Below are 21768 nucleotides of genomic sequence, written 5' to 3' on the forward strand. Positions count from 1 at the left end.
GTTTGGCGGTACTTCGGACGCAGTTGTAGGCGAGGGAGGCTCTGAGTCGCATTCATCGCAAGCTGCAGATGTCTGATCGTTTCTCCAGGCTCTAATTATTGACGTTCACGCAGTTGTGCGATTAGTTTCTATGTTTGGGGGAAGTCACTGAAGCTTCTGGCCGTGTCAGCGCCGCTCTCTATTGACTCGGCACGGGCGGTTCGTGTTCTTGCCTCGCTACTCTTTCTCCCCGATTATGCGAATCACTACGGAGTAGCGAGCCGTGCAAAGCTACGATTGTGGCTGTGCTCAATTATTTGAGAGATGCTCAACGAATCTGTTTGGCGGCGCACGACATCATACCTTGGGTACTGTTCTGATGGTGCTGACTTGCACAGCTCACCCCACAGCGACAGGGAATCGCCCCTTACTCCGTCCTCTGCCATATATTCGTTCCTTGTCGGTGCCCTCTAAGCTCAGCATATCTGTCATCCACGGAAGTACATGTTCATCTTCTACAGTTTGCGCGTCCGATCAGATTCACCTCGCGCAACCCGCCTCCGCCGTGCCCTGTTTCCCTAGCTGTGCGACGCTACACCGCTTCCCGGCACATCCTCTGACAACCAGCGCAATCCTCGCCAATCGACTATCACCCCTCTCTTTGAGAAACCTTGGGTCACTTACTTCCTTCCGTCGCAACCACAGGCGACTTGAAGAGCCGCCACCTGCGTGCCTTGTCTCTAGGTGGAATAGTGCAGCCGCCGCTTCAACGTCGCAGCATCTTGCATCGACCTTCGTATTACCTGAATAACTCTCTCTCTTCTTGGGCCAGCAGGCTTGAAGATTTGCTCGAAAGAGGCTGATCTTTGCGATATTGTGCATACGGTTTCGAATTGGACCCAGGCACGCAACCACGAAGAGAATCCCCGGATTTGTGAATAATCATCTTGGAGCCGGTTCCGCCTCCTCTCGTTCGTTCCGTGCTGTTTCAGTCCTAAAGGGATCTGTCCCGCACTCCCCACGAACACGTCGCTTTCACCAGCGTCCACCCCAGCAGCCGCCGGCCCGTAAAGTTGGCTGCCGTCGACCTGGCCGCGAGATCCGTAACGCCTAGGTCGTACAGAGTCTGACTTCCACGATCAGCAATCTTGTCCCGCCATAAAATCTTCCCCTACGCTTCCACCCTCTTGCTCTAGTCACAACTAACTCTTCGTGTCGACTTTATTTGAAGCTCAACCCCAGGCTTGTCTCATAATTCCTCCCGGACGGCATACAAATGGCCAATTGCTCACCTCGATTTCTCCGCCATAGTGTTTTGCCTTATTCTCCGGTCTAGGCGATTGCGTGGCTCATCTGGAAACAATAGCGGCGCTTTCCATTCTGGACCGACTCAGACCGGCTACCGCCATTTCCGAGCCTCAGTTGTGGAAAAGTCCCAATCGGAACAGGACTTCAAACTCGCTACCCCCCGGATCTGCCTTCGACAGATTGTGCATCAAGAAACAGTCGTCACCGTGGAGCACACTCGCATGAGGAAGCCTATTTGTTATTTTGACATCCCATCCAAACCACATGCACCCCGATATGCAACAATCTCCAGACATGGACCCCTCAGGTTGGACAGGTCAAGATTATGCGCAAGCCGCTGCCTACAGTGAGTCTTTTCTTCTCTGTCTTACACTCTGTTCAGTTGTGTGCACATGCGTGCATGTACCGGCCTAGGTGAAATCACCTATTTTGAAGTTCACCTGCAGACCGAGGTTTCAGCACCCATATCGTCAGCCGGATCATGGCACGGAGCGCACATGTTCTTGTCTCCTGGCAAGGCATCAACTGCTGCTGGACTGGTCAAGACCATAGCATTGCATCGGGTGGTCTTATTTGGGTCGCTAACGAAGTGCGAATCTTAGACAGTGGAATGCCCGGGGATGACGGCAGCCCAGCTGGCAACGTCAGCATGGGTTATTTGAAGGGTTTCGGTGGAATGCAGAAAAAGATCACTAGAGGTGCGAACTTCCATCCCTCCCACGTACGAATTCAGCGATAACCACTCGACAGACGGTCAACCTGCCAAGAGGAGAGGCCCCAAGCCTGACAGTAAGCCGGCACAAACTCGACGGCAAGAACTCAATCGACAAGCTCAAAGGTACGTAGCTAAATCGGGACCGGTTTGGTGATGCTTACCAGATCCACAGGACACACCGGGAACGGAAAGAAAATTACATCAAAGCCCTGGAGCTGGAGCTTGCACGACTTCGAGAAATATACCTTCTGGAACAAAATACTCGCGATGCGACCATTCAGCAGCAAAAATTAATCATCGGGACTCAGCAACGAGAAATACAGGGGTTGAGAGAAATCCTTGCATCTCGAGGAATCACTTTCGAGAACGAACTGGAGAACCGCAAAGCCATGATGGCCATGAAAACGAAACGAGAAGAGAACTCGATGACCCCAACGTCAATGAGCACTTTGAGTCCGCAGTCAGCTGGAAACAAATCAACCGGCTATGGAGCAGTGGGACGTCCACCTGGTTCGGCAGCAAGCGGGTACTCTCCTCAGGCATACTTGAGCAGCGCTCCCATGAGCTTGTCGGGCCACTCCCCTGGTGCGACACAATACGCAAGTTCGCCGCAAAGACCAGACATTCAGGAATTTTCCATCAAACAGGAAGACGACGCCACACCCGACATGCCTGGAATCTTTGAAAAAGAGCCGCAATTGGGCATTGATTTCATCCTGAAGTGAGTTTTGAGCCTGTGTCTTCCCGCTCGACGCTCTCCTGACTGGTGATTTCAAGGCTTGAACAGACTTGTCGAGATCACGAGGAGTATCTCGTGCGACGATCGATGGACTCGCCTAATACCGATGAAGAGGCACTCTTTTCCGGACATGCGTTGATGGCCAGCTGCCCACCCCCGAGCCATATCGAACGAGTGCCGGCGCAACAAGGGGGTCTGCAGCCAACATACGAACACAAAGTGCCCGATGCAGAGTCGGTGCAGATCCTCAACAACCTTCTCAACCTCAGCCAGACCTTGAAGGGTAGCGCAATTCCGAGTGGACAGGTCACCCCTATCATGGCTCTGCAATCGCTAAAGGGTCACAGAAACTATGCCACGTTGACTAGAGAGGATGTATTGGGCATGATTGAATCGATCAGAAGCAAGGTTCGATGTTATGGCTTCGGCGCTGTGATGGAGGATTTCGAGCTGCGTGATGCCTTGTCTAGCATATTCGCAACAAAGCCGGAGACATACGATCAACTGGGCACGGATTACACAGCTGAAATTGACGAGATGTACTCGTGAGAGCGCCTTGGATCTCAAACTTCTTGAGCGAAGACGTCTAAGCCTCAGTATTCCGGATCCCGCTCAATGGCTGGCCTGATGAATTGACTTTCACTCGAGATGGGCGGTCTTCGCCAGAAAATGCACGGCCAAGTATCTGGTCGCTAGGTTTTTGTCACGGGCCAACACTCTACACAAGCGGTAATGGATCAGCATGAGCACCAGCATTCGATAGGGCCAGCGAGCCACCTGTGTATACCCACAGGTTCGGTGTCCGAAAGTCGCCGACACTGAGTCGATCATTACTGTCGACCATTCTCAACCGGCAATTGTAATACTTTCTTGTCTTATCTACATCTCAGTCACAGCTGAAGTCGCAAAGTCGAGACAAGACCAGCTACCACAGCGACTCACACCAGCGCGCATCATGCCAGAGCTCATAGTCTTCACGTGTGCCTCGGGCCGTCAATGCGGCGCCATCATCCCTCACCTCTATCACAACTCACAATACACGCTCCGGCTGGTTGTCAACTCACCGTCTCGCGAACGTCTATCCAAGCAATGGCCAGATGCCGAAGTCATCCAAGCAGACCTACACGTCCCAGACGAGTGCACAAAGATTGTGGCTCGCGCCACCACCATCTTCTACATCGGACCCCTTCCACCCTCACGAAGTCACATTCGGGATGAACATGATCGACGCTGCCGTGCGCGAATCGAAAACCCAAGCGTCACCTTCCAGACACTTTATCTTCAGCTCGGCCCTCCATCCCGAGTTCACCAAGCTAGTGCACCACTCCCGGAAGGCCACGATCGAGGAATACCTCACCGAATCCGGACTGCCATACACCATCCTCCAGCCTAGCGCGTTTATGGACAGTTTCCTGGGCCAGCTCATTTACCGAGAGAAGACCTGGGCAGCAGCGCCTACGTTCAGAGCGCCTTTTAACCCAGACGTCCCTATGTCGTTCTCCTGCCTGGCCGACCACGCGGACGTGGCTGTTGAGATCGTTCGTGAAAGGAAGCCGCATCTCTACGCTTCGTATCAGCTCGTCAGCACTCTCCCATCACGCTGCGCGAATATGTCGCGTAGGTTAGCGAGGTGTTTGGCACGACGTGCGGGATCCATGAAGTACCATTCGAGCCGGCGGCCAAGATGTTTGTGGCTTTGACGTGGGGGCAAGGCCAGGGCGTAGGTCAGGAACTCAAGGACGGACCGGAGCATATGCTGTTGTACTATGAGAGTCGCGGGCCCTATGGGCACCCGGGCGTGCTGGAGTGGTTGTTGGGTAGGAGGGCGAATACGCCCGCGGACATGGCGAGGTTGAAATTGGAGGAGACCAAATGAGTCTTATGGGGGTGTCCAGAATCCGCTCTGTGCACCCGGTACCGTCTTCTGTAAATCAAGAGCTCGGTTCCAAGACGAAAGGACCTAATTTCGAGGAGGGCCGCGCAAGGTACCGATGCTGGAGAGGGAGTCGGCGCATCGGAATTGTCGTTCCGGGCCGGTCATGTTATGTCGTGTTAGGCCATATGCGCTATTTGGAAGCCAACTATTATCTCCTACATACAACACGTTGGGCATTTACCGCACGAGTATGACGGGTTTGTGGATTGATTGACCGACCGATGTACTCCCTGTTGATCGACTGAATGGTCGATTGTTTCCAGCCGCCCTCCCTACCAGGATGCAAGGAGCCATGCCACCAGACCCACTGAAGTCGCCGTGGACCACACAAGGCACCTGACGCCTTATGAGACTACAGCCGGGCAAGGTCTGTATGCTGGTGGCAATTGAATAGCTGCAAGAAGGGAGGGTTGGGTTCAGAGCGCATGGCGGAAGAAACGGCTGCGAAAGAAGGGGTCGTGGCAGTGCCTTATACTTCACCGTATTAGCGCTCGTTTCACTGTACTCCACTCGTTAACGCCAAGATTTCATTTGCCAATTTTTGGTGTATCGCATCGCAATCGATTATTGCTGGCCGCCACTGTTTGCTCGCTGCTTCCCAGGTCAGTGATTTGTGCTCTTGAGATCATCGCCAATATGCCGGGAATCAGTCTCGCCGAAACGATCAGCTCACTGAGCGTCAACGACGAATGGGGCCCCGAAGTCACGACGGCCACAACCCTGGATGGCGTCCCCTACGCCCCGTATTCAAAAAGTGATAAACTGGGCCGCATGGCCGACTGGACACAAGAAGGCAAAGAAGGTCGAGATCGAGGTGGAAGACAATATGGCAGAAACTTCAGAGGTGAAAGAAAACCATCATCTTCAAGAGCTGACCTGGTACTGACATGATTCTTCTAGACCAACAAGTCTACGGTGCGGGTACATCCTCGCTCTTCGCCGTACAGTCCGCGGAAGACGAAGCCACCTTCTCGGTCGTCGACAACACCAGAGCAACCACCAAGACGAGAGGTTTCGGACGAGGCGGAGTGACGGTCTTCCGTGGCCGAGGCCAGCGAGGGCAGGCTCAGCGTGGTGGCAGAGGAGGCTTTCAGAGAGTCGGACAAACCCAGAGGGCAGGCCAGCAACAAGGCCAGTACTTTGACAACAGAGGAGGCCGAGGCCGGGGAGGTCGTCGATTTGGCTGGAGGGATTACGACAAACCGCAGCGGAATCGTGACTCCTCGGTCAACATCCGGCCGGACTGGATCATGAAAGAGGAGATCGACTTCAACAGACTGGCCAAGCTGAATCTGGAGACCCCCGACGGCGAAGATGTCGACAGCTACGGGTTCCTCTACTACTATGACCGATCCTTCGACAAGCCTCCCGTGAAGAACACAGAGCGGAAACTCCTTTCCCTCGACCGCGCAGCCTACAACGTGACCACCTCGGCCGACCCAGTCATCCAAGAACTTGCAGAGAAAGACGAAGCCACCATTTTCGCCACCTCAGACATCCTCTCCATGCTCATGTGCGCTACCCGGTCCGTCTACAGCTGGGACATTGTCATCGTCAAACACGGCGACAAGATCTTCCTGGACAAGCGCCCGGACAGCTCAATCGACCTCGTCACCGTGAACGAGAATGCCGCGGACGCACCTCTAGAAGCCGACACCTCGTCCACGCCCTCGCAACAACAAACCGGCGTCAAGCCAGACAGCATCAACACCCCGTCCAACCTGGCCAACGAGGCAACCATGATCAACCACAACTTCGCGCTGCAAGTCGTGCTCGAGAACAACAACTCCAAAGTTGAATTCCCCCACCCGAACCCCTTTTACAGCGCGTCCGAAGAAACCGACCCCTTGGCCTCCAAGGCCTACAAGTACCGCCGCTTCGACATCAGTCTGAACAACGACGAAGAACCCATCAACCTGATCGTGCGCACAGAGATCGACGCCGCGACAAAGAACAACATCTCCGGCGAGGACCAATTCCTCGTGCTCAAGGCGCTCAACGAATTCGACCACAAAGCCCAAGGCAGCGGCGGTGCCCTGGACTGGCGCACAAAGCTGACCTCGCAGCGCGGCGCCGTCGTCGCCACCGAGATGAAGAACAACAGCTGCAAGCTCGCGCGCTGGACCACGCAGGCCATCCTCGCCCGAGCCGACCAGATGAAACTCGGCTTCGTGTCGCGCGCGAATCCCAAGAGCGCGGCCAACCACGTCATCTTGGGCGTCGTGGGCTACAAACCCCGCGAATTCGCCAGCCAGATGAACCTGGGATTCAGCAATGGGTGGGGCATCGTGCGTACGATTGTCGATCTGGTGCGCAATTTCGCGGATGCTGCCGACGAGGAGGACGGGGTCAAGGACCACAAGTACGTGCTTGTCAAGGATCCGAACAAGCCGGTCATTAGGCTGTATGAGGTGCCGCTGCATACTTTTGAGGATGAGGACGACGGGCTGGGCGGTACTGTGGGCGGCGATGATGGAGCCGGCGAGGACGGCCTGGACGAGTAAAGGCTAGACTTCAAGACCAGTGCCATGTCGTTGCCGTCCCTTGCAATGAGTGGCACGATAGGGCGGGCACGAACCCATCGAATACATGGGCACGCATGAGATATGTCTCGAAAAGCTATGAAAAGGCCCGGAGATAGTGGCACATGATAGAAGGCACGAATTGCGATGACCAGGAAAATCAAACGAGTGCAATGCAAGCTGTTGAAACGTTCATATCTAGAAAGCATATCCAAGATTGTTTTCTTTTCAAGATAGAATACTCAAATCCGCGGGCGCCGTGCTATGTTTCCCTATCTTACAATATACCTGTCCAGACATGACGCCTTCACGCCGCCATTCCCTTGGTCAGAGTAGGCATTTCCACACGCCAGCACTTTTCATGTTTGCGAGTATCTCTCCTACCGCACTCGCCCCATGGTCTTCCCGATCTGACTTTCCCAATTCGCCGCGCGTTCGAACCCGTTACTCGAGGTCTGGAAGTCCATCATAGCCTGGTAGACCGCCTCTTTACTCGTCGTCACAAACGGGCCATACTGCACGATATTCTGGTCCAACGGCTGGCCTGCGACCAGGATGAACCGAGCAGATTCGGAGGCCCCTTCCTCCACCGACGCAGTGACCTCATCTCCAGATTGTTCAAACACGACGTTATGATAAGGCGTCACGGTCTCGGCCTTTGCGGCGTCGGGCCCGTTCGAGAACGTAACCGCGCCTTCCAAGGTATATGCAAAGGCGTTCCAACCCCGAGGCAGCTCCTGTGTGATTTTACCGCCCGGTTGGACTTCAATGTCCAAAAGCCAGACGGGGGTGTAGGCAAGGTCCTTCAGCGACTCGACGCCCTCGGACTTGCCAGACATGACTTTGACCGTGACTTTGCCGTCGGCGGTCTTTGCGACGGGGATCTCGCCCGCGCGGAGGTCACGGTACCGGGGTTCGCAGGCCTTCAAGTGCTCGGGAAGGTCGACCCAGAGTTGCATCCCGACGTTGATGTCTTCGGTCTGCACGGGCATTTCGGCGTGCATGATGCCCTTGCCTGCGGTCATGAACTGCAGGTCCCCCGGCCCGATTGTGCCCTTGTTGCCGGCAAAGTCTTCGTGGTCGACGCCGCCCTTGAGGAGGTATGTGATGGTCTCTTGCCCGCGGTGGGGGTGGTCAGGAAACCCTGCGCCTGGGGGGATGCGGAAGTGGTCGAGCATGAGGAAGGGCGTGAAGTGGCGGAGCTTCGGCGTGCCGACTGAGCGGCGGACCACGGCGCCTGAGCCCTCGGATTGTTCGCGGGCGAGGAAGGAGAATTTGATTTCGCGAGGTGTGGTGGTGGACATGTTTGCTGTGGTTGAGAGAGGGCGGCGGTTGAAACCAAGAAACGGTGGGTTCGGTGTTGGTGCTTTGACCAGCCGTGTTCGGTGTAAATTGTTGCTTAGTAGTGATCTGCTTTGGTGCAGGAACGTCCTCGTCGAAGCCACGTTGCGGTAGTATGCAATGATGATTGCTGTTACGATGGTGATCAAGAATGACCAGACTTGGCTCATGAGAAGGAAAAGGACAGTACTTATACCTTGCGTCGAGGGGCGAATATGCTGGAAGATAAAGCACTATTCAAGAAGAAGGATCAGCATTGGATAATGCGCATCTTGGTAGCGCATGAAGGGTGTCCGGTCTTGTCCCTCCAGATCTTGTAGAACATGCGGCGAAGGAGATCGCTCAGCAGAACGTCAACCATTAACAAAGATCTTCGGCAATTGTTCCGCGGTCGATGGGTTGCGTAAGAATCTGTCAGCCAGCGGCACTGCTCAGCCTCGTCATGTGACTGCCAAGTGTTTGGCGGGGTTATTCTCGCCCGCGAGGCTGGAGTCTCCATTGTTAGCGACTCGCACTCACGAGGTAACCCTTGCAAGTCTTCATTAATATCTCAAGCAGTGCTGCGCACGAGACGAGAAACATGCACTCAAGTACCGCATGTCACGAGCCAGCGGATATGCACCCAGAACACTATTATCCCGAATGGGTAGCTCGCCTACTCCACAATGCTTCCCCGTCCCGCTGTCTGCTCTGCGGAGAGATCGATCTTCCACATGGATGTTTTCGAGTATGAGCACCGAGCATATGCCGACTCCAACTTTCAGGGTGCAGATCGGAGCCGCGCCTCAGCCAGCCTGTGCGGCAGAACATTCCCTATGACTATATACCTAGCTATATTATATTGGTATAATCCTCTCTATACATCGTCAATATACCGCGATAGTTCGATCCTTGACTTCATTACTTAGTTCTAAGACATTAGCAAAGAGTACACATATTACATACGTACCAGGGAGATCGGATCGAACACAGTGGGCACACGTACCAGTCCCACGAACCACGACGAACAATGTTTTACGAACCAGGCAAAACGGACCATAACCTCCCTCACGATCCATTCAAGGTCAGTCACCCAGTCACGCAGCAGTTGGCCACTCAATGCTTCCTCCATGTGCAGTTCCCTGTCATTATGTCTGTGTGACCGTCTATCCATCCCCTCCAAGCACTGTGCTGTACTGAGCAGAACAATGATGCGGGGCTGAGACAGTGAGACAATGGGAGGAGCAAGCAAGACATACATTGTGCTTTATCTATCACCCTTGAAAAGAATGTCGACCGACAACTCATAATTGATAACTGACACCTTCTCCTCTCATATCATCAGGCATGCGTGATCCCCCGCCCAATAGGCTGGATCAGCACGATCAACCCCGAAACTCAATCGCAATCACATACACAACCTACAAATGGCAATGGTCATGGCAATGGCGCCGACCAAGGCAACGACAACAACAACAGCATAGGGAAAGCAAATCTAGCACCCTTTTCGCAGTTCAATAACCTGACGTTTGATCCGCCTTGTGAGTGCACTGAGTGGTTCTTTCTCTATCCCTCCGGCCTTCTTTATCATATTCCATGCCCTACAGCACAGTGTAATCAGCCATGACCGACTGTTCACGTCTCACTCCCGCTTTCCCCCCTAACTCCCCAATCCCATCGCACAACTCACACTCACACTCACACTCACACTCACACCTGCCCCACCCACCCACCAATCTAATCTAAGCCAATCCCATCCTAACTGACATACCCACCCCCTCTTCCACGTAGACATCATGTTCTCCAGCAACCAGACCCCCTCGCGCCAACAAAAGGACACGGTCCGCAACGTCGAGGCCACGGGCGTCTTCTGCTGGCAACTCGCCACCTACGCGCTGCGCGAGGCGGTCAACATCACCGCCGAACAGGTGCCCTACGGCGTGGACGAGTTCGACCGAGCAGGGCTGGAGAAGGAGTATTCCACCGTGTTGGCCACGCCCGTGCCCATGGTCAAAGCCAGCCCCATCAAGTTCGAGTGTGAGTACTACACCACGCTGCGGTTGCCGGGGAATCCGCCCATGGGGAGCGCGGACGTGGTTGTTGGCAAAGTCGTCGGAATTCACATTGATGAGGGCGTGTTGACGGACGATGGCAAGATCGATGTGAGCAAGACGCAGCCCATCGCCAGGTGTGGGTACTACGACTATGCTGTGGTGAGGGAGACGTTTCAGATGATAGTGCCCGGTGGCACAAAGGATACGCTGTACGGAATGGAGGGAAGCGTCAGGAAGCACAAGGCAGCAAGGGAGGCCGGCAGGAGAATGGGTGTGTCTGCTGAAGACGAGCAGGGGCCGCCATAGACGGCCAGCTAAACATCATATCGAGCCACGTTGTCATGCAGCTTCATTGTCATTGACGCACTCTACCGATACTGCTACTGCTTGCTATCCTATTTGGTCGCCTTCCAAGTCAACGCATGCCAACACCTGCTCAGACGCACTCGTCGTCAAAGAATGGATTCGCCTGACGAGTAGGCTTTTCCATCCATTTCTCATCAATTCGTCGACTTCTCGTGGATGAATGCCTAGGGCAGATATTTTGTCCATATGATTCCTTTGGATCGGCATGGCATTGGTCGAGAACCGACGTATTGAAAGGGAGCTCTGTAAACTAGTCAGGTTATTTGCGTTGCATCACGGGGAGCACGTCGCAAAGGTTTGTCTCACCAGCTAGGCCTGGGAAAACGTCGTCTTTGTCACTTTCTGCAATCGAGTTGGAAGAAGTGATCGCCATCCCGGTGCCCACGGAAGTTGTTTCTGATGCGTCCTCAATCTTTTCGTTTCTGGCAAGAAAGTCGTCTTCCTTCGGATCTTCGAACGGATTTTCCAGTGGCTGACTTGCTGCCAGAGGAGAAGCGATTTCTGACAACGGACTTCCGAGAGGAGGAATGGCAAGAAGGTTATTCTCCATGTACTCTTGTGCCTCAGCCATAGCTTGCCGGAACTTCAGGTCAGAAATCAGCACGGCTGGGCTCCGAGGCCTCCCGCTTGGTATCATTTCTCGGTGATCTCTCACAAAGCATTGGAGGAGAGGAGTCGTCGCTAGCTGCATCGGAGGCAGGGCTGGTGTGGAGTTCGGAATGTCAATGGGGACAGCTCGGGGCTCATCTTCAATGATCGATTGTCCAGACTGAAATCTGACGGATTTCTTGGAGCTCAACGTCTTGGTTGGCGACGGGAGATTGACCTCGAAGTCGATCTCATCGCTAACCAAAGGGGCGCTGTCCTCGGAAGACTTGTTTCTCTTAGATTTGTAGAACAACGCCGCAGGTGCCCGGATTGCATTGGCCAGAGTCTCGAGCAATGTTCTCGGTGGCTCGGACTTGGTCAGTCTCGACTGTGAGGGGGTTAACGACGCCTTCGCAGGGTGCGGACTGGGTGTTCGGAACGGCTTCCACCCGGCTCTCGGCTGCACAGGATCAGACGGCAAGTACAATTCTTCCTCAAGGATGTCAGGCTTGCTGAACGAGCTGTTATAATCGTCAACTCTAGTCAAAATTCCCAGGCCATCAAACTTACGTCTTCTTCCGAGTGGAACCTAAGACGGACTGCAGACTCTTGCGTGGACTGAGGCCAGAAATGGTCGTGGAACGTGCTCGGTACGGTGATGGTGTTCTGTTCTCCTGCTGAGGCGGAAGAGGCTCGTCGACGGTACGGCGTCGGAGGCTGGGGAAAGGCATAGTTGCCAGGTAGGATGGTAATTATAGAGCATCCAAGAATCAAGGAAATGGCAGAGCGTGTAGCCCTTAAGCCCAAGAATCGATTTGATGAGTTGCCTGTATCATATTTTTGAGATGAGGAAAAAGCAGAAAACCGATGCGGCTGCGATGAAGGCCACTCGAAGCGTGTGAAGTTGTGGCAGGCGCCGGGAACGCCAAGGCAAGTTCCTCCCGGCGTTGGCATCATCGCCGTCGCCAGGTAAGAGCGACAGATGCATCTGGTGAACGGTTGACCGGCAAACAATCCCTCAAAGAGACCGTCACCACGGTCTGTTAACAACCCCAGTCGCAGCACTCGCAGACTGTGTCGTTGTGTTGTCATCAAAGATCAAGTTCCACCTCAGCACTCGCAGGACTTGAGCTGCATATAAGGACGCCGTTGTCTCCCTCCAGGATGCCATCAATCTCCCCTTTCAAGAGCTTCACCTCGCACGTACCGCAGGCGCCAGAGCGGCAGCCATAATCGGGCGTCAAGCCAGACTTTTCCGCCAGTTGGAGAAGCGTGAGTCGGTCTTTCGCCAACCACTTCACTGTCTTGTTTGACTTGCGGAAGACAATCGTGGCTTCTTCAATGTCTTGCATATTGTCCGTCGCTTGCCGTTGACTGGATGAGGACTACTCTCAACAACTGTTGCGATGCGATCTGTCCATGCCATTGAAAGTGGCGAAGCTGAGCCGAAGATGTCGTAGATATTCACCACCGGAAGAGATTAGCCGAAATACCCGGTATCCCGCCGCTCTACTCAGAATGTTTGCATCCATTACAACCTTTGACACTACCTCGCTGCCGCTTTAACATCGGCCTGTGCCATGGGTTTCAAGGCTACGATCGCTCTTCACCCTACTCCATATTCCACTCTTCGTTCACTGTATGAGTCGCTACTAGAAAATTCAATTCCAAGGTTATTGGTTCTAGTCGGGCGCTGCAAAAGCTTGAATTGATTTAGGTTCCCATAAATCGTGGAAGCCAGTCACCACTCTCAACCAATAATTAATAGTTCCCGGACGCTCTTGAACAATGGGTGTCTTCAGGTCGAGGACCTTGCGTCGTAAAAAGTCTTTCACGTTGAATCCCACGACAAGTTCTGAAGAGATAAAGCCATCGCCTCCATCCCAGTCACGGAGACGTTCACAGTCTAGCGATCATACTACCACTATTCACAACAGCAACTCCACTACAACGCCACCAACCCCGTAACAGCTGCACTTCCTCAATATGGGATCTGCAAGTCTACAAGAATGCACTTCTACCAAGTTCCGCCGCATAGGTCAAGGCTTCTGTGGAACAGTGTGGGCAGCCGAAGGAGGCACAATGGCGATGAAAAGAGAAGACGGTGGTCCAGGCCGGTCTCTTCTTAACGACTACCACATGCACAAACTTGTGCTGGACACCGCCTTCCAAGAGAAGAATTCTGTGTGCGTGCCACGTTGGCCGAGTCTCGTCAGAAACAACGACAGTTGGTGGGATGCGAATCTCTCCAGATTCCCACTTGGCTACACTACCTGCAATGTTCTCTGCGCCGAACGCATACCACCACTGCCGCAAGAGGTGAGGCATCGTCTCATCGACCGGTACTGCCCTCCCGCAGCAATTGCAACCATCAAGGCCAATGACGCCGACCACGACTGCTTGGTTCGACCATACCTGGGTCGACGAAAGATCCAAAACGAGGCTCGGAGAGGACGCAACTTCTTCTCCCTGCGCAACTATCCTTTACATCTCAACCAGGCAGAGGATCTCGACCTCCCGATTCTGAAGTACGCGCATGCAATGGCCGAGATGCTGGCCATGATGCACTGGACTGCGAAGATTGACGCTAATGACATCGAGTTTGTGCTGGCAGGCGTTCAACAGCAACCAGAAATTGCCCGCACAATATACACACACGACTTTCTGGGCACTCACTCTCTGTGGGTCCTGGACTTTGACTGCTGCAAGACTCTGACCATGGACGACGCAGGCATAGAGCAAGCCGCGCGCGCATTCCTAAGGAACGACCCATACTTCCCTCGCCCTGCAATCAACACACAATCCCCCGATGGCAATTTGTGGAATGAGTTTCGTACCCGCTATCTGGTGTGCAGTCAGAATCTCGTCACTGATCATGGCGTAGACTGTCTCGCTTTACCCGAGAAATTCGTTACACGTGTTGCGGAAATGCACGAACAAGGCAAAGATTAGTGGTCTCCTGCAGCTCTGAGCGATCCTAGCCCGCTTCCCACATTATCTAATCGACGGCAACTAGTATCTTCATACGCAGCCCGCGGCTCCTCCTTCGGTGCTCTGGCAACACAAAATCTTCGCCTAGAAGACCATCTGGTCAAAGAGGCAGCGAATGAAACAGCCGAGCAGACTTTGAAGCGGCTCCTGTCTACAAAATCGGCCATTTCCACCACTTCTTCGTTCGCAGAGCGTCAGCAAGCATCAGCTGGCCAGCAATCTGTGTTTCGTCAGATAGGCACTGGCTTCATTGGGACGGTCCTGGAGCATCCAGGAACAATTTGCGTATACAAGTTTTCTCTCCTAGACCAGAACAACAAGCTTTTGGAACAACTATCTCATGGGGCTGCGGATCCAAAGGAGCTTCTCACGCTGTAGCTCGATTTGCGGCGACGTCGCAACACCTCAATGCATGTAGTATGCAACCGCACAGTCGCAATTCTGGGCCAAGTACAAGCGGCTAATCCCGGCATCCCGGAATCCTGGAGACGTGCTCTGTATGGAACGCATCTTCCCATTGCCCGAGATCATACGCAATAAGATCATCGATGTTTTCTGCCCGCTTGAATCTCCCGCCCGTGAACAGGCGAAGAACATTATCAGCAACAAAGACTGCCTTGTCCGCCCTTACCTCGGCCGAGCCCGTCTGGGAGGCAGTCAAAGCCGACTAAAGGCGTTTTCGCTCCGAAACTACAAGCTTCATATTGACCAGATCCGACACCTAGGTCTCGACGGAGAAGAATTTGCCATATCGATGGCAAATGCAATGGCAGTCATGCACTGGGATATTGGAATCGACGCGGCTGATATTGAGTTTGTGCTTGGAAGCTCGCCAACAGTGGAGGGTACGATACCTGCCGCACCAGAAGACCTTGAGCGTTTGCCAATGACAGCTATAAGATGGATACATTTCGAGAGATCACTATATCGAACCCGAATTTCAAGCAACGACTGGTAGGTCTTTGGCTTCTGGACTTCGACGCTTGCGGAGATATCACCATGGATTCTACTGGCGTCCAGCAAGCAGTCAGAGCTTTCTTGGAGAACGAGCCTTACTGTCCAAGACCCTATAGTGGAACGGCCTACAGCGATCACCTGTGGAGGGTTTTCGGTACTCAGTACCTGGCTACAAGCGCCTCGATTCTTACGATGGCGGAGCCTGACGTCGCAGATTTGCCAAATACCTTCCTGACTGGGGTTGCCCAAGCTCTAGCCGGGTCACGAAACCAGCCCTCCAGTGCTGTTCACGGCAGCGGATCCGAGAGGGTTCAGCCATTGCAAGAAGCCGTGCCTACGGCCCGGGAGAGAGGACAACAGGAAAGAGGGCGGCGCGGTGGGAGAGGTCACTACCGTGAAAGATCTGAGCGTGGGAACGGGCAATCTCAGTCACACTCACCCGGTGCCCTGGCAATTCGTGGAGGGCGTGGCTGGCGGGGTCGAGACACGCGAATCTCCGGGAGAAGAGGAGTAAGCGGCACATGCAATAGTGCTATGCTTGCTATAGAGATTTTCAGCTCTTTGATATCTAATTAAATAGTGAGAGCTTGTTGCTGCTTCAGACAAGCGAACACGGCAAATGAAAGCAAACAAGCCAAGAGCTGGTTCGGTGCCTCTTCGGCGACTGAAGCGTCAATTCAAATCCCGGCTCTGGCCCTACAATCCATTCACCCATCACCTCGACTCAACTATCATAACGAATCGATCTAGCCTTTGATTGTAATACCCTGCAAGCGGGGGAAGAGTCGCGCTGCAACGTGCACGTGCGCGCGCTTATTAAAAAGGGCAGATGAAATTGTTATTCAGCTCCATCAACCTGGTCTCGTTCACATCTGGCAGTGGGCGACTGGCGAAGTTCAGAACTTCAGCATCAGATTGTGCCGACTTGAGCTCAGCATTTCTTTGCCTCGAGCAACAAAGGAGGGTCCTGCAAGTTCATCGAGACTTTCGTGGCTTTAGCCGCCGTTTTCATGCCTGGCAGGAGCTTCCTCATGGATGTCGAAACTCGGATTGTAGGCGACGACCAGACATCCATACATCGGCCAGAATAGGTCACTCTATTCATTCGAAACATGACTCCTCAGTTGTTACGTCAAATGCGACAGGCACCGCCACTACGACTGTATCAGAGCAAAATCAATCAAGCTCATCAAAGTATTCGGAAGAGGGTCAGGGGACCAAGTCGAATAATGGCGCCACCGCATCGAAGCATCAGGACAGCCCTGCGAACTATAAGCCAAGCGTAAATACAGAGTCGGATGGTCCACCAACTGCCGTAAGCCACCAAGGGTCTCCGCTGCATGCGGCACAGAAAACGGCGCCGTCCTTGAGCGACGGTGTCAGAGAGATAATGCGCCACGTACCGCATCCAGTCGCGGTTATCACTTCCACCGATATCGCTGTCAGTCCTGAAGGTGCACCAACCGCATGGCGCGGTGCTACGGTCTCTTCGTTCAATACAGTGACGCTACGTCCGACGCCTATCGTGTCATTCAACATTACAAAGCAATCCTCGACATATGACGCCATCAAAAGTTCCGGGCTTTTCAACGTCCACTTGCTAAGCTGTTCGTCAAGCAGCAGTAGCATAGCTGGCAGGTTCAGCAGAGGCAACGCCTCTTCACCGTTTCATGTCGAAGACGGATCCCTAGCAACGTGGGCTGGGGAACAACATATGAATGCACCTGCGCCATCACACCTCGGACCCCAAATCGGGCGCAAATCTCCAATCATCAAGTCCCCTCTTCAAGCTGTCCTTCGTTGTAAGCACATTGCACAGAAGACGGTGGAGATCGGAGACCATGTGGTGATATTTGGTGAAGTGGTCGAGAAGTATGATGAACTGCATCATCTCGAGGAGGCGAGCGTCTGGCTATACTATGTCAACGGCAAATACAGCCCGCTGATCTCGGCAAAACCATCGGGCAACGTATCTGTCGGTTCCGGTCTCCTTGCTCCTCAGGGTCAAGGAACAGCTGCTGGATAATGTGGGCTGATTTTCACCATGAGAGCCCCGACGTCGCCGACAAGGTGTCGACCGCATGATCGTCTGTACAATTAGTGTCTTTATAGCATGCGCCTTGGTCTGAACGACAGGGAATGGCGAGTCAAGAAGGTCCGCTAAATGCCTGCTGAAGGACTCGGATGAAGAAATCATTGCAAATAAGCGGACAGAGAGAGAAGCAAAGCAGTCCTACCACCAAGGATCCTTTCAACGGCCTCTCAAGACTCTCTTACTTCGGCTCCAAATCCCCTTTTCAGTCCCGACCAAAACTCATTTGCAATCTATCCTTCGGCTTCTGACTTCAGTCACTTCCTTTCACTTCCTTCTCCAGACCTCAGCTTGGATATTGCTGAACAAGAACAGAACGCGCTTCAAAGCACACGATCTTCTTCCTACATCGAAATCTCAACAACAGTATCAGCGCACTTCCACCATGTCGAATCAAATTGACGCCGATAAACTCGCCTAAGTGATGACCGTCCTCAAGAACACCGAGATGCCTAAGCCCAATTACCACGCTGCTGCTGTTGAGGCTGGTATTAACAATGCGAACAACGCGTAAGCTGCCACGCCCCACCATGCATATATCCATCCTGTATCGCTATGTCCTACTGACTGTGAACTTGCTCGCAGCCAAAAGAGGTTCCGCGCCATCGTCAAAGGGGTGGGCTTTGACTTGGTAGACGGCCAGATCGTCAGTGGTGGCGGCAGTGGACCAGCCCTCACCGCTACAGCAGCCACTTCGAAGAAGGGTCGTGGCAAGAAAGCGGATGGTGCGGTACCGAAGAAGGCACCAGCGAAGAAGGCGCCGAATGGCACTGCTAGTAAGAAACGCAAGCTAGATACGCCATCTGTGGATTCCGCCACTGAAGGGGAGAGGGAAGACGATAGCCCAGAAAAAGGAGATGCCATTACCAAGGAGGAGAACACCAGCGATGGAGCTGCTTAGCTGCTAGTGCAGACTGGAGCTTATTAAGAGTCAATGCGAGGAGGAGCCACATACGGTGCGGACGAGGTTAGCGCGAGAGGACATTTGCTAGCTGCCGGGGCAAGGAAGAAGACAAATTAGGAGATGAGCTGCTGACGATGAGGTTGTTACTGTGTCGAGGTGGACAGGGAATCGGCAGAGCAGTGGCTGGCAGTAGAAGTGGCAGAACAACCTCAGCAGAGACTCGCTAAAAAGCAGAAATACCTTATCACACTTTCAACTTGATCCTCGTATTCTCTTGTATTCCCTCTCATATCATCATCCCGTAAGAACTAGCCTTTGCTTCACTTTGCTCCAGGCGGTCAGGAGGTCGTCTGGCTTAGGGTGTCCATACATCTCAGGCTTCTTCCGACTCATTCTTCACCACCGCGACTTTCCTCTTTCCCTCGTTCTCTTTTCTATATCACCCCAGTTTTCTTCAATCCAAACAAGGTCAACTCAACTACTCTCAACATCCACTTCTTCAAACAGTAACAATCTTAACAATCCACAATGGCGAGCTCTTCTACAGACGACAAGATCGCCTTCATCCTGACAGTGTTTAAACACACCACCCTGCCAAAGCCGGACTATGCCGCTGTTGCAGTAGAAACTGGCATCAATACCGCTTCGAATGCGTAAGCCACTCATCGATGCCACCGCCCGTTTTTCGCACGTAGACACTAACCACCATCTCATCAAGTCAACGGAGACTCAGGGCTATCGTCAAAGCAGCTGGGTTCGAACTCGTCAATGACCAAATAGTCGGCCCAGGCGGAAGCACTGGAGATGGAACCGGCACTGCTGCGTCACCTCCCAAGAAGAGAAAGCCGAGAGCGAAGAAGGCTGCCGGTGAGGAATCGAACAAGAAGCAAAAAGTCAAGCAAGAGGATGATGCGGAAGTCCAGACGAATCAAGGCGTAGAGGCGAGTACGAACTGAAAGATGGAGGCGGTGCTGAGGCAGAATGATTACAGCGAAAAGAAGGCAAGCAGGACTACACGATACCTGGTCAGCTCTAGGTCGATATACCTGCGAGCTTGATTGCTGATGCGAATTGTATGAGAAGGACGGAACGGCGGAAGCAACTGGGCGGAGAAATTGGCGATAGAAAGACGTGTCATTTGAATTGCGACCGTCACAACAAACAATTTCACATCTTGTCAGGCGAGGTTCCATCACACGAAGCATCCTTTTCAAGCTGCCATGCTTCCGACAATTTGCATTGAACATAATCCACGGCTCATATCCTTACTAGCTAATTGAGAGCGTAACTTTTCGACATGCCTGCGAGGCTATCACCTCGCAGCAGCCGCTTTGTTTGCGTGCAATGCCGTCACGCCCTAACATCGACCCAGAGACGGCGATTCTTATCAACCAGCTCAACTCAACCCGAGATCTACGATCTCGTCACAGTAGGCGGCGGTCCCGCCGGCCTAGCTCTCCTCGCAGCCCTAAAATCATCACCCTTAACGTCCCATCTGAAAACCGCCTTGATCGAAACCCAAGACCTCAGCAAACTCCGTGCCTGGACTTCTCCGGACGACAAATACTCCAACCGCGCAAGTAGCTTGACGCCCTCGTCCGTCTCGTTCCTCGAGTCAACCGGGTCGTGGAACCACGTGGACCAATCCCGCGTGCAAGCCTACGATGAGATGCAAGTCTGGGATGCGGCCAACGACGCCACCCTCCAGTTCGACTGGGCCGCCGAGACGAAAAGGTACAACGCGCCGCCGCGGACCGTGGCGACCATGACCGAGAATGCAAACCTCACGAGAGGTCTTCTCGAGCGGATTGCCGAAATCGGCGCAGAGACGTCCCTCTTCTCGAATACCAGTGTATCTTCCATTATACAGGGCGTGGACGATCCAGAGGGCCTCGACCTGTCAACCTGGCCGGTGTTGAGTCTGCAAGCGAAGACACCGTCGGGCACTCCATCATCTATCGCCGCCCGCCTGCTCGTCGGCGCCGATGGCTTCAACTCCCCCGTGCGCACCTTCGCCGGCATATCCTCGCACGGGTGGGACTACGACCGGCATGGCGTCGTCGCGTCGCTAACGATCCAGCCCCCAGCAGAAGAGACCTCCTCGCAAGACTTCGACCTCTTCTCCGACGATCCCCTCCCCAACCGTGCGACCGCGTACCAACGCTTCCTCCCCGCGCTTGGCGGTCCCGTTGCGGTACTCCCACTGCCCAACAACCACGCCTCCCTCGTGTGGTCCACCACGCCCCAGCACGCAAGTTACCTGAAATCACTCCCGCCGGCGGCCCAAGTGGCCATGGTCAACGCAGCACTGCGCCTCGACCAGACAGACATCGCGTACATGTTCACTTTGGCCAGGTCGGCAGAGGCAGACCATCTCCATCAAGACGAACTCTCCTGGCGGTTACAACATACTCGCCCGCCGCGTACCGGTCGCCCACCACCGACAATAACGAGCATCCAAGAGGGAAGTCTAGCCTCGTTCCCGCTCCGCATGCGCCACGCCTCGAGCCTGACTGCCCACCGCACCGCATTGATAGGCGACGCCGCGCACACGATCCACCCACTAGCCGGGCAGGGGTTGAACTTGGGCCTCGCGGACGCGGCCGCGCTCGCCAGTACGATCGCCTACGCTGTCGACCACGGCATGGATATCGGCGACGGTTTCGCGCTCCAAAGATACAACGCCGAGAGGTTCGGCAGGGGGTTGCTCATGGCGGGCGGGGTCGACGCGTTGAACTGGATGTATCAGGTCGGAGGGTCCCACCAGGGCATGCTCAGTGCGGTGGTCGGAAGGGTGAGGGGGTTGGGTATGAAGATGGTGGGGAAGGTGCCGGGGCTGAGGGAGGGCATTATGAGGCAGGCGAGTTAGGTGGAGTGCACCCAGAGCGGTTCGCGTGCAGGGATAGTGGAGGAGAGGTGAGCATGCTGCTATACTATGCGTATGTACTGTACTGCGTTTTGTCAGTCGAATCATTGGGCTCTGCCAATTCGTGTTTCTAGAATTAAGAAGTGTTCTTCGCGTTGCGTGTCTCTGGATGGCTGGCTGACTGACTGGCAGAAACACATATCCCCGTCTACGTAGGACCTGTACGTGCTACATGCTTTATCTACTTGTAGAGAAGGAAAGCATATGGGTTGGTATCGCATGGCTGGTGTGATATGGCGAGGAACAGGCTATCGCCATGTATAGGGAAAGCGTATCACACGGAAGCGGGAATCGGATAGGGCAAGTTAGACAAACCCGGACAGGCTCGCGTTGGCGGTGGACATCACGGTAGGTAGGCGTCCAAGAATGGG

General features: G+C 54.0%; 13 protein-coding genes across 13 annotated transcripts; 10 read left to right on the forward strand and 3 right to left on the reverse strand.

The window, feature by feature from the left end:
• Window positions 1-1897: 1897 nt before the first annotated feature.
• Window positions 1898-3290, forward strand: A1O7_06912 (uncharacterized protein; the record flags this gene model as incomplete). Its single annotated transcript, XM_007760912.1, has 4 exons — window positions 1898-1985; window positions 2038-2125; window positions 2175-2723; window positions 2780-3290. The coding sequence occupies 4 exons, from the start codon at window positions 1898-1900 to the stop codon at window positions 3288-3290; spliced, it is 1236 nt and encodes a 411-aa protein (XP_007759102.1).
• Window positions 3291-3838: 548 nt separating this feature from the next.
• On the forward strand, window positions 3839-4617 carry A1O7_06913 (uncharacterized protein; the record flags this gene model as incomplete). Its single annotated transcript, XM_007760913.1, has 2 exons — window positions 3839-4279; window positions 4363-4617. The coding sequence occupies 2 exons, from the start codon at window positions 3839-3841 to the stop codon at window positions 4615-4617; spliced, it is 696 nt and encodes a 231-aa protein (XP_007759103.1).
• Window positions 4618-5313: 696 nt separating this feature from the next.
• A1O7_06914 (eukaryotic translation initiation factor 3 subunit D) lies at window positions 5314-7181 on the forward strand (the record flags this gene model as incomplete). The annotated part of the gene is made up of 2 exons (XM_007760914.1): window positions 5314-5521; window positions 5578-7181. The coding sequence occupies 2 exons, from the start codon at window positions 5314-5316 to the stop codon at window positions 7179-7181; spliced, it is 1812 nt and encodes a 603-aa protein (XP_007759104.1).
• A 398-nt stretch (window positions 7182-7579) lies between these two features.
• On the reverse strand, window positions 7580-8503 carry A1O7_06915 (uncharacterized protein; the record flags this gene model as incomplete). The annotated part of the gene is made up of 1 exon (XM_007760915.1): window positions 7580-8503. The coding sequence occupies one exon, from the start codon at window positions 8501-8503 to the stop codon at window positions 7580-7582; it is 924 nt and encodes a 307-aa protein (XP_007759105.1).
• A 1812-nt stretch (window positions 8504-10315) lies between these two features.
• On the forward strand, window positions 10316-10879 carry A1O7_06916 (uncharacterized protein; the record flags this gene model as incomplete). The annotated part of the gene is made up of 1 exon (XM_007760916.1): window positions 10316-10879. One exon carries the CDS (start codon window positions 10316-10318, stop codon window positions 10877-10879), a length of 564 nt encoding a protein of 187 aa, XP_007759106.1.
• Window positions 10880-11198: 319 nt separating this feature from the next.
• On the reverse strand, window positions 11199-12258 carry A1O7_06917 (uncharacterized protein; the record flags this gene model as incomplete). The annotated part of the gene is made up of 2 exons (XM_007760917.1): window positions 11199-12048; window positions 12098-12258. The coding sequence occupies 2 exons, from the start codon at window positions 12256-12258 to the stop codon at window positions 11199-11201; spliced, it is 1011 nt and encodes a 336-aa protein (XP_007759107.1).
• Window positions 12259-12618: 360 nt separating this feature from the next.
• Window positions 12619-12879, reverse strand: A1O7_06918 (uncharacterized protein; the record flags this gene model as incomplete). Its single annotated transcript, XM_007760918.1, has 1 exon — window positions 12619-12879. One exon carries the CDS (start codon window positions 12877-12879, stop codon window positions 12619-12621), a length of 261 nt encoding a protein of 86 aa, XP_007759108.1.
• A 634-nt stretch (window positions 12880-13513) lies between these two features.
• Window positions 13514-14479, forward strand: A1O7_06919 (uncharacterized protein; the record flags this gene model as incomplete). Its single annotated transcript, XM_007760919.1, has 1 exon — window positions 13514-14479. The coding sequence occupies one exon, from the start codon at window positions 13514-13516 to the stop codon at window positions 14477-14479; it is 966 nt and encodes a 321-aa protein (XP_007759109.1).
• A 502-nt stretch (window positions 14480-14981) lies between these two features.
• On the forward strand, window positions 14982-15754 carry A1O7_06920 (uncharacterized protein; the record flags this gene model as incomplete). The annotated part of the gene is made up of 2 exons (XM_007760920.1): window positions 14982-15356; window positions 15419-15754. Coding segments are annotated over 2 exons (711 nt in total), but the record flags the coding sequence as incomplete, so codon positions are not given.
• A 1111-nt stretch (window positions 15755-16865) lies between these two features.
• Window positions 16866-17501, forward strand: A1O7_06921 (uncharacterized protein; the record flags this gene model as incomplete). The annotated part of the gene is made up of 1 exon (XM_007760921.1): window positions 16866-17501. One exon carries the CDS (start codon window positions 16866-16868, stop codon window positions 17499-17501), a length of 636 nt encoding a protein of 211 aa, XP_007759111.1.
• Window positions 17502-18015: 514 nt separating this feature from the next.
• Window positions 18016-18468, forward strand: A1O7_06922 (uncharacterized protein; the record flags this gene model as incomplete). The annotated part of the gene is made up of 2 exons (XM_007760922.1): window positions 18016-18077; window positions 18153-18468. 2 exons carry the CDS (start codon window positions 18016-18018, stop codon window positions 18466-18468), a joined length of 378 nt encoding a protein of 125 aa, XP_007759112.1.
• Window positions 18469-18999: 531 nt separating this feature from the next.
• Window positions 19000-19427, forward strand: A1O7_06923 (uncharacterized protein; the record flags this gene model as incomplete). The annotated part of the gene is made up of 2 exons (XM_007760923.1): window positions 19000-19124; window positions 19205-19427. 2 exons carry the CDS (start codon window positions 19000-19002, stop codon window positions 19425-19427), a joined length of 348 nt encoding a protein of 115 aa, XP_007759113.1.
• A 341-nt stretch (window positions 19428-19768) lies between these two features.
• Window positions 19769-21340, forward strand: A1O7_06924 (uncharacterized protein; the record flags this gene model as incomplete). The annotated part of the gene is made up of 1 exon (XM_007760924.1): window positions 19769-21340. The coding sequence occupies one exon, from the start codon at window positions 19769-19771 to the stop codon at window positions 21338-21340; it is 1572 nt and encodes a 523-aa protein (XP_007759114.1).
• Between the last annotated feature and the right edge of the window lie 428 nt (window positions 21341-21768).

This window comes from Cladophialophora yegresii (assembly GCF_000585515.1).
Source record: "Cladophialophora yegresii CBS 114405 chromosome Unknown aczIN-supercont1.5, whole genome shotgun sequence".
NCBI classification, from domain to species: domain Eukaryota; kingdom Fungi; phylum Ascomycota; class Eurotiomycetes; order Chaetothyriales; family Herpotrichiellaceae; genus Cladophialophora; species Cladophialophora yegresii.